Source organism: Eucalyptus grandis, chromosome 6 (genome assembly GCF_016545825.1).
Source record: "Eucalyptus grandis isolate ANBG69807.140 chromosome 6, ASM1654582v1, whole genome shotgun sequence".
NCBI lineage: Eukaryota > Viridiplantae > Streptophyta > Magnoliopsida > Myrtales > Myrtaceae > Eucalyptus > Eucalyptus grandis.
Window position 1 is genome coordinate 56,598,179 of NC_052617.1, and position 16,531 is coordinate 56,614,709.

The 16,531-nt window shown below is 40.6% G+C and overlaps 1 protein-coding gene across 1 annotated transcript; it reads left to right on the plus strand.

Moving 5' to 3' along the window:
- The first annotated feature begins 275 nt into the window (after positions 1 to 275).
- On the plus strand, positions 276 to 12,795 carry LOC104452386 (probable LRR receptor-like serine/threonine-protein kinase At3g47570). Its single transcript, XM_039314729.1, has 6 exons — positions 276 to 2,964; positions 3,066 to 3,460; positions 6,954 to 7,265; positions 7,863 to 7,970; positions 8,614 to 8,960; positions 12,327 to 12,795. Exons 1-6 carry the CDS (start codon positions 276 to 278, stop codon positions 12,793 to 12,795), a joined length of 4,320 nt encoding a protein of 1,439 aa, XP_039170663.1.
- The last annotated feature ends 3,736 nt before the right edge of the window (positions 12,796 to 16,531 follow it).

The following is a 16,531-nucleotide window of genomic DNA, read 5'->3' on the forward strand; positions in this document are numbered from 1 at the left end:
GTTATGAAAAAGGAAGAAAAGCTAGAATTCCACCCCATCATAAAGGAAAAAGGCTGTTTAATGATCCCCGAGTAAAAGAGAGAAAAAAAAACAAAAAAAGCGGTTCCATGACTTCTGAGTCAAAAAGAAAAAAGAAGAAGAAAGCGCGTCAAAAATCTGTCTAGAAAAATCGACACATTCTTATAAATCTCTTCACAATTTCCATTAGTACCAAACCTGCAACTCATTTCATTTTTCCTTGCTTTCATATTTACTGCTTCCTTGAGCTTTGAGTCATGAAACTCGTAAGCACGAGTTTTGTAGAGTTTCAATCACCCCATTTGCTTCTTGGCATTGCTCTTGTATTGTGCCTTAACCAAGTCTCGTCCACCACCAATGAAACAGACAGAGTCGCATTGCTCGCATTTAAGGCCAGCATAACCGGAGATCCTTTAGGTGTGCTCAACTCATGGAATAATAGCATTGGCTTTTGCCAGTGGTATGGCGTTACGTGTAGCCGGAAGCACCGAAGGGTCACGGCCCTAGACTTGTCATCACAAAGACTCTCCGGATCAATCTCTCCCCATATTGGGAATCTAAGCTTCCTAAGGGAAATGCGGCTTCTCAACAACAGTCTTGATCATGAAATCCCACCACAAGTCGGTCAGCTGCGACACCTTCGTCACTTTAGACTTAACAACAATTCATTGGTCGGTGAAATTCCCAAAAACATATCGGTTTGCTCTAACCTTGTCACCCTCCTTCTCCATGTCAACCGACTAATCGGAGAGATTCCTGGAGAGCTCGGTTCACTATCGAAGCTACGGGTGTTCGCTTTGTCTGTTAATAATTTGATTGGGAGCGTGCCTTCCTCCATTGGAAACTTATCTTCATTAGAAGCCTTTTATTTAGGCTTCAACAACTTGGGCGGGAGCATTCCCCAAAATCTAGGCCACCTGACAAACTTGCAACTCATTTCCCTTACAGAAAATAGATTGTCAGGTACAATTCCATCTTCGTTACTCAATCTCTCTTCGCTAGTTCATTTTGCTGTTGGAGACAACTGGATACTAGGGACTCTTCCCACAGATATAGGCCTCAAACTCCCTGTTCTTGAATATTTGGAAGTCTACCTGAACCAACTTGAGGGGCCGATTCCCCCGTCGATATCGAATTCCACAAAATTATGGGCCTTTCAACTTCAATCTAACAAATTTTCTGGGAAAGTACCTTCTTTTGAAACTATGCATGAGCTTTATTGGTTTATAATCTTTGATAATCAGCTTGGAAGAGGAAAACCTGGAGACTTAAGCTTCCTTTGCTCCCTGACCAACAACACCAAATTAATTAATGTACAGATTCACATGAACAAGTTTGGTGGGGTGTTACCAAAATGCATAGGTAATTTATCTACTACTCTCATGACACTTATAATAGATGAGAATCAAATATCCGGTGAGATTCCAGAAGAAATTGGGAATCTTGTCAACCTAGATCTATTGTCTATGGGTCCCAACCATCTTTCAGGTGGTATACCCTCAAATTTGGGGAATCTACAAAATCTAGTGAAACTGTACTTAAGTGATAACAACTTGCAAGGGACCATCCCATCTTCTTTTGGAAATTTAACCAAGTTGATTGTACTAGGTCTTGGCAATAACAAATTTCAAGGGCAAATTCCTTCCCATTTGTCAAACTGTCGGTCTCTTAATCTTCTTCATCTATCTAATAACAATCTCAGTGGTGCCATACCCCCACGGCTTATAGGTCTCTCATCATTAGCGATTATTTTGGACTTGTCTCATAACCATCTGACTGGGGTTCTACCCATAGAAGTTGGCAACTTGAGAGGTCTGACTGAGTTGGACATCTCGGACAATTTGTTGGGAGGTGAAATCCCCGATAGTTTAGGTGATTGCACTTCATTGATAGCATTGAGGATGGGGGGCAACTTCTTCCATGGGTCCATTCCTCAATCAATAAGATCATTAGGAGGCATTGAAGAGATGGATCTTTCACGCAACAATTTGTCGGGTCAGATTCCAGAATTCTTAACAATATTTCATTCCTTGAAAGTCTTGAATTTGTCATATAATAAATTTCAAGGCATGTTACCATGCGAAGGAGTCTTTAAGAATGCTACTGGTACTTCCATTATTGGGAACAATGAGCTCTGCGGAGGACTGCAAGAATTTCACCTCCCCAACTGCATTTTTAAAGGCTCCAAGAGAAGAAAGACTAATATAATGGTATTGTCTATTTCTATTATTTTTGGAGTTCTTGGAACATCTCTTTTGCTTGCTCTTATATATCTTTTTGGGTTGAAGAAGAAAGTAAATAAACCAGTTTCAAGTTCGACAAACGATTCGCGTTTGAATGTATCTTATGGAACACTCCTAAAAGCGACAGATGGATTTTCTTCAATGAGTTTGATTGGTGTTGGAAGCTTTGGTTCTGTATATAGGGGGATACTCGAGGGTGATGGGACTATTGTTGCAGTGAAAGTGCTTCATTTAGTGCTCCGCGGTGCTCTGAAAGGCTTCATAGTTGAGTGTGAGGCATTAAGGAATATTAGACATCGAAATCTTTTGAAGATATTGACAGTTTGCTCAAGTATTGATTATCAAGGAAGTGATTTTAAGGCCTTAGTCTATCAATTCATGGACAATGGAAACCTGGAAAGGTGGCTGCATCCAAACACAACATCATCTCATAGGAATGAGCTTCCGAAAAGGTTGAATTTCATTTGGAGGATAAATATTGCTATTGATGTTGCTTCTGCACTAGATTATCTTCATCACAGGTGCCACATTCCCATCGTTCATTGTGATTTAAAACCGAGCAATGTCCTCTTAGATGCTCAAATGGTCGCACATGTGGGTGACTTTGGATTGGCGAAATTCCTTCTTGGATCATCCACTAATATTGTAGCTAATCAGATGAGCTCAATGGGTCTTAGAGGGACAATTGGTTATGCTCCACCAGGTAATCTTTCTACTTTCTATTCTAATGATATGGACTCCATATTCTTTTTTTCTGATTGGCACTCCCATTTTTATCTTCACTGTGATCTAAAAATGTGGTAGAGTATGCAATGGGATGCGAGGTCTCAAGAGAAGGAGATATCTACAGTTACGGTATTCTCTTATTAGAGATGTTCACGGGATTGAGTCCCACCGATGACAAATTCGGGGACAATTTGACTCTCCGTAGTTTTGTCACAGCAGCTTTGTCTGAACGAGCCTTGGAAATTACAGATCACATTCTACTTCTAGAAAGAGAGAGTCGTTTTGATCCCAATAGTCCCAAAAGCAATGACATATTTCAAGAGTGTTTGGTTATGGTATATAATATTGGAGTGGCTTGTTCCAATGAAGTGCCTCGAAGACGGATGAGCATCGGCGGTGTTGCAAATCAATTGCAAAAGACTAGGGAAAAGCTTTTTGCATTGGGTTTTCAGGAACAAGATGAACTATCACAGGTGATATGATAGTTTCTTAACCTCTCCCTTGTCTTAAATATTTAGTTTTGCTTATGCTAGTGCAAATATACATTGTAAAATGTGTAGCAGAATAGAAAATCAATTCTTCATTTTCAATATAAGGTAATAGTTCATTGTCATTCCTCATCTGTATATGTAATAAGCTAGCATATGCCCCACAGTGCGGGACCTTAAGTAAAACCTGTTAAAATTTGTCTCGAGTTTGAAAACATGGACGCAACTCAACCCCAATCGAAGTGTGGGATAGTCAGGCCATATAAAAAAAAGTCGAAATTGGACTTTGAAAATGTATTAACTGGATAGAAGCAGTCGTTTCTGTTAGGAGATAAGAGTTGATTATCATTCCTCATCTGCAAAGATTATTGCACTAGCATCCGGCCCATGATGCACAGTCTTGAGCATTGCTATCATATTTTAAAAAATCAGTCTAAAAAAAAAAAATCAGTTCTTTTATCAGTATGAAGCTCATTAAGACGAATAAAATCGATTACCATCGGCTATTTTCAATTGATATTTATGATCAACCTTTTCCAATGAATGAATAGTTGTTCTTAGCAGTTTATTTTAACGCAGTAACATTGTCTCCTTTTTAACTGGAATTTTTTCCCCTTGCAATCTAGCTTTTGTCCAGGCTTTCTAACTTAGAGGAGTGCTTGGTTTCTTTCTACAGCTTCACTAGGAATCACCATGCGTAGCCCAAGTTGTGCGAGATAGTTGGAGATGAGTGATGTTGCTGTCAGGCCAAGTATCTCTTTCAGATTCAGCTTCAATAAGCAAATGCTCTGTTTGTGAAGTAAAAATGATGGTCTGGAATGAATAGAATATATAGCTTTCTGATTCAGCTTCTTTGTATGCAATAAGTCGAGAACAGATCCGAATAGATCTGGACGGTTGCTATAATGGTTTAGCTTGAGTAGTCTTATCCCAATTCTGATCGTGCAATCTGTGCTGGTTGTGTTTCTCTAATGGGGAATGGATCTCCAGAACTGCTAATCCTAAAGTATGCCAGTTTCATTACTCTTGCTATGCCAAAATTTTTCCTTCTCTCGTTCATTCATTTCTTTTCACAATAGAACTTGTTCGATTGATACAAAATGCGTTCTGTCTGCTATCAATTCTAGCCAACCAGAAATTACCGGGACGTACCATCATGTCCTCATCAAGGAGAAGACTAATGGGCTTAAGACGATAACGAACTATAGCCATTTCATTATGATGATGGACATAATCCCAGGCGTGTGATATCGATGGTGATGTTCTCAGTCCCTGAAGAGAAAACACATATTCTTCGTCTAGTCACATTCCTCATTCCTTACCCAATCCTTTTGCAAGTTTCCAATGACTGAAACTCCATAACCAAGTAACAACCGCCTCCAAATTGATGCCCAAATTGTTAACACATACCTGAACAAAGCTCGGCCGGGCATGGTGACCCTGGCCAAAAGTTACCTCGAAAGTTCATTTGTAGCTTTCAAACGGGCAGGAAACGACTGAAAGAGAAATCTATACTGATGACCACCAACATCGTTACTCTTGACGGCACCGCAAAAATTAGGCACCGACCAGTTACAAGGTCGTGCCTTCATTCTCTTCTTGGATAGCTTTATTTATAGTTTTAAAAAATCATAAACAAAGCTATATTAAACTCATTTAAATTTTTTTCTATGATTACTTTATTTATAGTTTTAAAAAACATTTTCAAATTTAAACCTTAAACCACCTCTAACTAGCTTTTGTTTTTTTTTTTTTTTTTTTTTTTGGTCGGTAAACTAGCTTTTGTTAGGTAAGTGTAATTTAAGTGCATTTCACTTGTAGTCACAAAGCTTCGCTGTATATCTTACGATGAAGTTATCGAACTCTGATTTTAATGGCCCAAGATATTGAATATTCATCTTTTGCAATTAATGTGTTTTGACGGGAGTTCGATGCAAACATGGCCAACATGCCTAATGAAATCTAAGTGGATATCACGTGTTTTTTTTTTTTTTTTTGTCCTACTGTAAACTTATTTTGACTTACTTGAACTGTAAGCTAATGCGATATGATTGTCACATAAGCACTTTATTAGGAAATTGTTCAAATCTTGACAAGGATGCATTAATCGTGAAGAAAAACCAACTTCGTATAGCATTAACGAAAGCTAAAAGTCCGCCAAAATGTATTGAAGTTTACTGATCAAAAGCGAAAATTACTTGGTCATAAGTTGACACCCTAAAATATGGCACGTTCTTGGGGATAAGTACACTATTGGTATCATAAGTTGTGTACGGCGCTCACTTTGGTGCCAAAAGTTTCCACCGAATCACTTAAGTGCCAAATCGGAGAAAAAACGATCACTTTGGTGCCACCAGCGAGAAATTCCGGCTAAAATGATTACGTGGCATTTATATTTTAAAAAAAAATTGACAACTCTTAATATTGTCCACGGTGGATGGCATAAAACGTCGCTGTTTCCTTTTCTTCGTAAGAAACAACGTTGTTTTACCATTCCACGTGGATTACCTACAAAATGATCGTCGTATAGTGGATTCACTATGGTAAAAAACGACGTGGGCCAAAAACGGTGTTCGTATAGGATTCTCACTTGATGCCGCCAGCCGTAGCTCGCTGACCCACCGTCGTTCACTCGCCCACCGTCGCTCGCCCGCCGTCGCTCGGCCACCACTGTAGTTGCGCCGTCATTCACGTTCGTTTACTAGCTGCACCCTCAACTCTCGCTCACTCAGGTTTGTCATGTTCTCTACGTGGAGGGCAAATTGAGGGCTCAGCTCAAGAGAAAAGTGGTGGGGAAAGTGATGGGGACCAAATAGAAAATTTGAGGGTTTCGTCGTTCATTTGCTTTCTTTTGTGGGGACCGAATAGAAAAATAGGGTGCGGAGGGGAAAATGGGGCTCAACTCGGGAGGAAACAGTGGTGGGACTGAATTTATTTAATTAATTGGACTGCTTATGTGGGGGAAACAAGGGGACCGAATGTGATTGAATTGAAAAATGAGTGGTGGGACCTCACTTTATTTATTCAATTTGGTTTATTTTGTTTCTGTAAAAGCACCGAATTGGGGAGATTAGTCGCATTTGTTTCTTGACAACAAAACGACAAGGACTTGCATGTGAAGTTGCTAATTTTGTCATGTGGTCCCAACAAGTAATGACATTTGTTTTTTTTCATTGGGTGCAGCATCGACATGGACGCGAATCAGGTAGGCATCATTGTTTGCTATGGTGGAGAGTTTCTTATTGGCACCGATGATTGGGAATATACTGGTGGAAATGAAGGTACTATTTATGTCAATGTTCAGAAGCCATCATATATTGATTTTCTGAGGGATTTAATGTATTTTTTACGATGCAAAGTGCAAAAACTACATTATTGTGTTCCCGGGAAGGAATTGAAGGATGGCTTGAGATTTTTTAATGACGATAATGGTATTAAGGATATCATTTACCATTATTTTCACGGTGAAGAAGCTAAGGTATATGTTGAGTATTATAGTGGTGATGAGAATGAGGATGATGATGAGGATGGTGAGGATGAGGATGGGGATGGGGATGAACAGACCACCACTGAAAGAGGAGAAGTGAGGGATCCTATTCAAGCGAGTAATCAGGTCGGGGATGAAAGAGATGAAACGGAGAGAACTCACATTGATAGGGATGAACAAACAGTGAGATGTCCTGAAAGCTTGGGTGAAGATTTGGGTGAAGATGTGGGCGAAGCAAACTTCATTGGATTAGAATGGGAAATTGCTTTATCCATTGGATCGGAAGATGAATATTTTGCTTCAGTAAATTTCCCAAGTGACGAAGATGATGATGAACTCGCACAATCAATACAAAAGCAAAGGGAATATCTGAGAAAAAAACTTGCACCTTCAGCAGAGAAGCCCAAGCCAGTAAATGGGAATGGAGTTCCAGCTAAAGGTAATAGAAGTGAAGATGAAGAAAGCTGTGGCGATGAAGTTGCTAGTTCAGAGAATGAGCTTGACAATGATGATGAAGAACCTGCTCGTCGAAGAAAAAGTAAGTACCTTTGCTATGATCCGACTGTTGATAAACCTATTTTGTCTGTGGGCATGAGATTTGACGATGCCAAACAGTTCAAGGAAGCTGTTGTGAAGAACTCCATTGGTGAACAGAGGAGTGTTCAATTCATTAGAAACACGAAGGAATTTGTGAGATCTAAGTGCTCACAACCCAATTGTCCATAGAAGCTTTATGGTGCGCCGAGTAAGAATGAGTCATTCTAGATTAGGTCATTATAGGAGGAGCATACTTGTCCAATTATCTTTAACAATAAAAGAGTAACAAGTGTGTGGTTGTCGAAGCATTTTTTCAATACTATCAAAGCAATGCCCGAGATCAAGAGTTCTCAATTTCAACAGTTAGTAAAGAAGCAAGTAGGAGTTAATGTGTCAAGGAACCAATGTAAGAGAGCAAAGATGAGGGTGATAAAAATACTGATGGGTGGGTATAAGGAAGAATATGCGCAGGTATGGGACTATGCCGGCGAATGCATGTTTCAAAACCCATCTAGTAAGGTGTATGTAGAGGTTGTGGAGAGGCCACTCCCTGATCTTGGGCCTAGATTTGATAGATTTTATGTCTGTTTTGACGCATGCAAACGGGGTTTCTTGGCTAGTTGTAGAAGAGTTATATGATTGGATGGATGCTTTCTAAAGGGTTTGTGTAAGGGGGAGTTGTTGGCTGTTGTGGGGAGAGATGCCAATAGTCAAATGTTTCCGATAGCTTGGACGGTGGTGAAGATAGAGAACAATGATATTTGATCCTGATTTCTCAAAAATTTAATGGCTGACCTTGAGATAACCGATGGGGGATGATGGGCATTCATGAGCGATCAACAGAAGGTAATTTCATTGTCAATTAATTCACTCCCTTTTAATATTAATCATTTGCATATTTTTCCTAACTTGTATCTATTGGTTTGAATTTTTGTAGGAACTTATTCCTGCATTGGCTGAGTTGATGCCACATGCTAAGCATAGAATGTGCGCGAGGCACATATATGCAAACTGGTCAAGGAACTTCAAAGGAGATAGGTCAGAGCCGATTCGCGAGATAGCAAAGAGTACCAACATGACTGATTTCAGATTAACCAAATAAGGATTGTTGTAGCTGACAAAGGAAGGTTTTGATGCACTCTTCCAGACAGAAGCTAAGCACTGGTGTCGGGCCTTCTTCAGCGAAGATTTCAAGTGCGATATCATTGATAACAACCTCAGTAAAGCTTTCAATGGCAGAATTTTAGAGGCCAGATGCAAACCAATCATCAGCATGCTTAATGATATTCGAGTGATGGTGATGACTAGACTGCATAGGCAAAGAGATGAGGCTATGAAATGGACTAGAGACTGTGGCCCTAGGATTATGAAGAGATTGGATGCAAACATTGCTGCTAGTAGGTTCTACTATCCAATTTGGAATGGAGATAATGGACAAGAGATTATTCAAGATCATGATAAGTATGTTGTCAACCTGGATAGAAGAAAGTGTTCATGTCGAGCTTGGCAACTGAATGGAATTCCCTGTGCCCATGCAATTTATGCTATTCAGATGAAGCAAGAAAACTTAGATGATTACATATATGATTGGTACAAAAAAAGCCTGTACCTTGCTTCATACCAATTCATGATGCAGCCTATTAGAAGCAGCAAATTTTGGGAGCCAACAAATCATGAAAGCCCTCTACCTTTGCCGTTGAAGAAGCAAATTAGAATGCCAAAAAAGAAAAGAAGAATGCAGTAGGAAGATGCATCAAGTCAGAGGATGAGTAGGACTGGCTCAAATATGAAATGCTCCTATTGCCGCAAGAGATGGCACAATAAGAAAGGTTGTGAGCTGAAAAGGCAGCATCAACAGTAAGATGTAATGGCTTTAGGTAGGATAGAAGGCCCTACTGAAGAGCTTCTTGTTGGGCCTAGTGAAGGTATAACAGAAGGCCCTGCAGTAATGCCTACTAAAGGGTAAACAAAAAGTCTTGCTGTAAGGTAAGTATCCTTTTTACCTCAGTAACTTTACATTTCCTATAGAGTTTGATGGTTGACCATGTGTACTGGCTTTTCTTGTGCTTTTCCTCTATCATGCACTTGTAATTTGATAAGTTTTCTACATTTGTTTCCACCATGAAAATGAGTAGATGTCTAATTATTCATTATAGTTGGTTATGATCCTGATATAGTACATTGTTGTAAGGCCTTCTAAAGGGCCAAAAAAAGGCCTTGTTGTAGGCTCAAGTGCAGGGACGGGGATTGAAATAGGCAAGACAGCAACAACAACAACTAAGTCCACTGTTGAGCAAACGAGAAGAAAAAAATTTCCTATAAGTTGTACATCGCTGTGTTTGTCTTTTATGGGCTGAATTTTAAATTTGTTATGTGTTTCTCAGGTGAGAAGACGAGCAACTGCACAAGTTGTAGAGGCTGCTCCCCCATCTGTTGCTGTCGAAAATGATGCACCACAGCAAACAAGAGGGGCTCTTGGAAAAAGATTAAGGCAATATTGTCACGCTCTGATCCTTAGGCATGCGCACATCCCTTACCTTTGGTCGATTTTAAAATGCGATATCCTAAGACTACGTATCGCCGACCCTTTCATTTTCAATATGCACATGCGGAAGCAGTTATAAATCCCCAGACAATAAAACAATGGGGTAGAAAAGCAAGGCCATAATTTTCATACTGAAATTCTCAACTACTCTTTTATACAAGCACCTCATAATATATAATGCAATACTATTCACAGGGATCTGATCTAACATTTATCCACATATAGTCAAGGTATGACAAAACAGGATGGGATCTCAGTCCTCATCCGGGTCGTACTCAGGATCCTCCTCATGGTCATCTTCTTCTCCAAAATCTTCATTCTCATCTGGTTCCACATTAGGGTTCTCCTATTTAGATTTCTCCTCCTCAGGCTCCTCATTAGGGTCCTGAAATGGTTATTCAATAACCATTAAGACCACGTCTTAGCAAGTTCTACCCCCTAAGACTCGATTAGTAAACTAATACACCTTAGGACTGCCTATGCACAACATGAGTCAAAGGACTTACCTTGGCCTCAGATTCCACCTGCATATTAGCACAATTCAATAGTCACCCAAGCAATCACATCACAGATCGATATTTCGATCAATCGACCTAGTCGATTTCATGTTAAACGGACCATTCATTGGTCATTTCAATTCAATTCAATAAATCAATTCACGATATGAGATCAAAGCAATGATCAATCGACCTAGTCGATTACATGTCATCACGACCCATGCTTGGTCGGCACATTCAATACTATCTATAAGTCCGACCATAGTCCAGGACTGCTCACTCTAAGCTGATATATAGATAGTATAGCTCGCACTAAGCTGATAGGGTTAAGGTATACTGCTCTCGCTAAGCTGACATATTGCCCGTAGGCTGATATAGTATACCGGTATACTGCTCTTGTTAAGCTGACATATCGCCCGCAAGCTGATATAGTATACCCCTGATGCTCACTCTAAGTTGATAAAGTGTACTACTCGCACTAAGCTGACATATCGCCCGTAGGCTGATATAGTACACTAGTATACTGCTCTCGCTAAGCTGACATATCAGAGCCCGTAAGATGATATAGTATACTGTTCTGATCATTTAATCAATTCCCTCTTTTATCATGCTCGATAAAATGACCGTGCGTGGGGACACAGTCGGCCTTAGCCAAAATATAATATTTTCCTTTCCATAACTCCCACATTTTCAGTATTCCACTCAAACATTTTTTTTTGGCACTATCAACCGATGCCCGATCATTTTTCGATTAATAACCAATGATTATCCAATTAAAGAATAATTTCCACTTTCACAAATAATTCAATTTAGCACAAAATAAAGCTCAATTAAATAAACGAATTGCACCGCAACAATCAGCACAAAATTCCGGTCACTGGCCATTCCAGTTGAATTTCCGGAAATAAATAATTAAATAAATAAATTTCGAAAATTAAATAAATAAACACAATAAATTCAATTTAGCACAATATAAAGCTCAATTAAATAAACGGACTGCACCACGATTATCAGCACGAAATTCCGGTCACTGGCCATCCCAGTTGAATTTCCGGAAAATAAATAATTAAATAATTAATTTCGAAAATTAATATTTAATTCCTAAAAATTCCACTTAGGCCCGAATTGCCTAATTAACACTCGATAAGGGTCGGGGAAAATCCCAAGAAGCATCCAATAAATACTATAGGCAATTCTCTATCTAAGTACACTAACCACCTAACTAATATGCAATGCAATCAACTAATAATCGCTAATCCATTCTAATCTAACCACCTAATTGCACTTAATTAAATCTAATCAACCTTTAAGTATAATTAGCAAACTAAGAAGGCATTAGTGAGCAAAACTCACTTGATTAAAAGCGGGGACCGGGACACCGCGACGACGGCTGAAATTGGGCTTTCGACGACACCGACGAGCTTGGACCGGGCCTTAAACTTGGCCCAACAAATCTCAGCCCAACTGAGATTTGTTCTTGCTTTTGGGCTGGACCCAAGTTGGATTTGGGCCTGCTGAAGATGGGCTGAGCTGAACTTAAGTAGGGCTGAAGTCTTGGGCTGGGCTTGACTGAAATAGAACCTGCTGGCTTCAAGATGGGCTGCTGGAATTGAAGGTGGGCTGGACTCGCGGACTGAGTTGGAGCTGCAATTTTGTGGGCTGCTTGCTCACTGGCTTGGGCTGCAAATGGGCTTGCTGCAGGTTGGGCCGAACTTGCTGGATCCGTGGACTTCAATTGGCCTTCGCTGGATTGATCTGAACTGAAATCGTGTGGGCTGAAGACAGGCGACTGGGCCGAAGACTCGTAGCTGGGGAAGACCGAAGCTGCTGGAGGTTGCTGGGCTTCTCGCGGACGGGCTTCTCGTGGACGACACTGGGTTTTGTTGCTGGACTCGGTGAAGACAAGCAGCAGTGGAGCTGCACGATGGAGAGAAGCCGCGAAGAAGGAAGTGGTGGTCTTCGGTGGACTGTTGGAGAAGTGCTGGCCGCTGCTTCGGTCTTGATGGACATGGCAACGGCAGCAAATTCGGTGGAGACGTTGGACATGTGCGGCTTCGGCTTCGCTGGCTTTGGTCAACAAGATGGAGGAGCTGTTGGTTCCGTTGACTACGAAGACGCGTGGAGATGGGGCGGCCTGCTGGCGTCCAAGGAGCTGAAGATCGGAGGGAGGCCTGCAGGGGAAATCAGCTTCGTGGGAGTGGCAGCAAGGAATGGAGAGAGAGAGAGAACTCGGTGGATGGGAGTGGCCGCGTGAAAAGGGGACAAAGGGTTTCGGTCGTTTATGGGTGGATGGAAAAAATGATGATGATGATGTGGTAAGGGACGTGAGGAAGAGGGAAAGGGAGGCGAACGCTGGCGGAGAGAGAAAGAGACCGGCGAGACTTGCTGAAGAAGCCCAAAGAAAAGAAAGAAAAGTCATGATAAATATCTAATATCATCATTAGATTAGCCTCAAAAGTCCATAGGCTTATCCTATGGTGTTCCCCTAAATATCTTCTTGAAATATAATCCTCAATTAACTCAATTTTGATGTCCAATAATGCAGCTCCCACCTAGCTCCGAATTTAACAGTTTAAACTTCAATTTCCTCAACAAATTTCCCAATTGAGGTTCAAATTTGATGTAGAAAAAGCCCACATAATTTCTACAATTCCCCTTCGCCAATTAGCTCGGTTTGCAAATCGAAACTTCCTTTAATTCGGCCAATCTGAACCTTCGTTCATTTCCGAATCATCCAAAGTGATTTTCCGTAAAAATCCCGAACTCGACGGAACCTCTCCGAAAGACAAGACGACATCCTATAAATGAATTGCGACATGCTCGAATGTCCGATTTCCGAAACCGAATTCTATTTTGTGGTTAAAATCGATCGAACGCGATTTTAGTCCGATTCAACCTACCGGGTAGCTTTTAAGGATTTTACCACGGTTATATCCCTTAACGGCTTCACCCAATAGATTAATTAACTCGTGAGTGATCAGCTCAGAGAAAATGGACCATAGGCGCCCTGGCGAAATGCCCATTCCATATATTCGAGACGGGGTCGAAATTCGGGATGTCACAAATATGGTTATGGGATTTACACAGATGAATGAATTGGAATGACTATTTTGAATGTAAGATTTGTAGGCCTCATGCATTTAATTTGTTGTATCTTAATTTATTTGGTTGACAATATCGCTATGTTCTTGTAGCTTAGGAGAATTTCGGAGGTACTTCTCTCTCAAGGTGGGCTAACTCAAGAATCAAGTGCACAGCCAAATAAGAGTGCTCCAAAGAAGAAGACATTGGGTATAGCTGCAAAACAGCCATCCAAATAGAACCCAGCACCAGTTCCATCTCAACCAACGATTGGGCGCGATAGTAATGATATGGACCAACACATGACACATGCTAGAACAAGAATAACCACCGTCAAAAACAAGGAAAATGAGGTGACAAAAAGGCCAGTTAAAGAACCTACACATCCAGTTCGAAAGAGTACTCGTATTATGAATCAATTCAAAGCTCTAAGACGAAAAGGAGATCAGGGTGTTGTCCATATTGACTGATGGGAGGGTGCTGGACATGGTCTCTTTTTATGTGGTGCTGGACATGGTCTCTCTTTTTATGTTTTCTTTTTTTAGGAGGGTGTTGGATATTATATTACTGATGGTAGTTGCTGCCTCCATATTGCCATTGGGTTTTTTTTTTAAGAGAATGCTTAACCTTCAGTAATTAGGGAGTGAAGTTCATGTTTTTCTTTTCTTTTGTAAACAATTGATCAATGTCATTGACAATAGCTGTTTATGTTATTTTCTCTTGGCTTGGTTTCGGCTAATAGCTAGCAAGATAGTTATCAGTTATGCTGTATATTTTTTTTGCTGTTGGTGCAATGTTCTTATGAGGTTGCTATTATTTTTAGATTTAGATATGTGCATATAGTGTTGCTGGTTGAAGTTGTTGATGCGTTGATGCTATTTGTGGGGTTCTGTTTGTATGTGCTGGAACAAGATGCAGTTTTGGGTGCTGGTGCATCTCGTTGCAGGGCTATTGTGATTGCAAGAAGATGCACCAGCAACCCAACTGGTGCAAGAACAAGATGCAAGATGCATCACGACTAGTGCAAGTTTGAAATTGGCACTCAAGCGATCACTATTTACAACTTGTGCAATAGAAATGATCACTTTGTAATCGCAACTGGCACTTAAATGATCACTTTTATAAAAACTTGGTACTCAAGCGATCACTATTTACAACTTTTGGCACTAAAATGGTCAATCGTTAATTTGCCACCATCCCTTAATTTTGCCATGGTTTGCAGTTGCAGCAAACTAGCAAACCAGCAAACCATTATAACGATAAAAATGCAGCAACCATTCTATTTGAAGCAAAAACTAACCAAAACAAACATTGACAATACACAACTAAACAATAAAAAGTGCTCAGAACTAATGCATCCCTTCCAACTCCAACCTTCCATTTCGCCATGGTTTTTAGTTGCAGCAAACCAACAAACCAGCAAATCAAGAGGGCAAATAAAAAATGCAGCAAGCAAACATTGCATTTATGAAGTGTTCACAATTAATGCATTCCAACTCCAACCTTGCATTTCTACCATGGATTACAACAAAACCTTCTGCTTTATACAAAAATGGTAGACATACAAACTTCGACTATGGTAGACATACAAACTTCCTCTCATTACTCACTTCACATTTGAATAAACTACCCAAGAGAATAAGAACACAATCAACGCTCGATAAAAGTTTCTTTCAATTTTTAGCCTTGAAACCTCCCTCTTCAAATGGTTGACCAGAGATGTTAAACCCTTCATTTGAGCTTGCATTGAGTCGACAACCTCCAACTCGTCCATTAACGCAGGTGGAGGTTGATTTCGTCCTTCAAGTAACTCCAGGATCACCTCTGTCGCTCGATCAGAGAATTTCCTATCAACCCATTTGAAATATTTGCACTTTGAGCCTTCTCTATATCTACTGCACCCATGAAATCTTCTCCCGGGATTCAATCGAGTCCAAGATGTTCTTCTCGGACTCGGTAACCCACAATAACCGTAACACTCACCATCTAATTCGCTTTTTTTTTTTATAGGAATGTGAGCCACTGCTTAAGCTTTTGTCTTCCATTCGCAAGAGCGAGCTGATAACTTTGAGAGAAAATCGAAATATGCACTCGAATTGGTCGAATTAGGGATTCAGGGTTTTCAATCTCCGATTCTACTCGAATTTGGGGATTTAGGGTTTCTTATTTGGGGGAAAAGATGCTAAACGGCGTTGTTTTGTTGTTTGCATGCTGATTTTATTCTCCGGTGATCCACGTCGGCTTCAAATATTAATAAAAAAATGCTACGTTAGATTTCCGGCCAACCAGATCGGAGTTGGCACCAAAGTGAGCGTTTTTCAAAATTTTTGGCACTTAAGTGATCCGACTGAAACTTTTGGCACCAAAGTGAGCGCCGTACACAACTTATGGCACCAATAGTATACTTATCTCCACGTTCTTGCGAGTGAGGCTACACCCATCATAATGGTCGATCACGAGAGGCTTACTCAATCAATGGCTATGATTGCATTGGGCCATAGACCCCAATCCAGAGGAGAACTCCTCTGGATGAACTCCTCAAGCCACAAGCTTTTAACTTCTTGCCATCCCTCACCAATCTCACTCCCATCGGAGTTCTCTTCTCTGAATAAGAACTCCACTCCCAAGTCCTGACCCCCCTTTTTCCACCACCTTCACCGTCTCTTCCTCTCTCGCTTCTCCTGCTTCTCTCGGTCACTCTCGCGCTTCAAGTTCTGGCACATAAATATTGCGGTGCGGATGGATCTGACACCAAGGATTTGCCCTTTTTTAGCGCGTAAATATTACTGGGCTGAATTCTCCGTTTTGTCTCCGTTGACGTTTCTTGATTTGGTAACTCAGGCTTTGGGTTTTCGAATTGGGTCGGAAATCGGGATCTTTTTTTTTTTTTTCTAATCTGGTGTAGAAGA

Coding starts and splice junctions, on each gene's coding strand:
- LOC104452386 (XM_039314729.1), top strand. CDS start 276: ATGAAACTCGTAAGCACGAGTTTTGTAGAGTTTCAATCACCCCATTTG. Junction 2,965..3,065: donor AATTGGTTATGCTCCACCAG/GTAATCTTTCTA, acceptor AAAATGTGGTAG/AGTATGCAATGGGATGCGAG. Junction 7,971..8,613: donor ATAAGGAAGAATATGCGCAG/GTATGGGACTAT, acceptor GGATTGTTGTAG/CTGACAAAGGAAGGTTTTGA.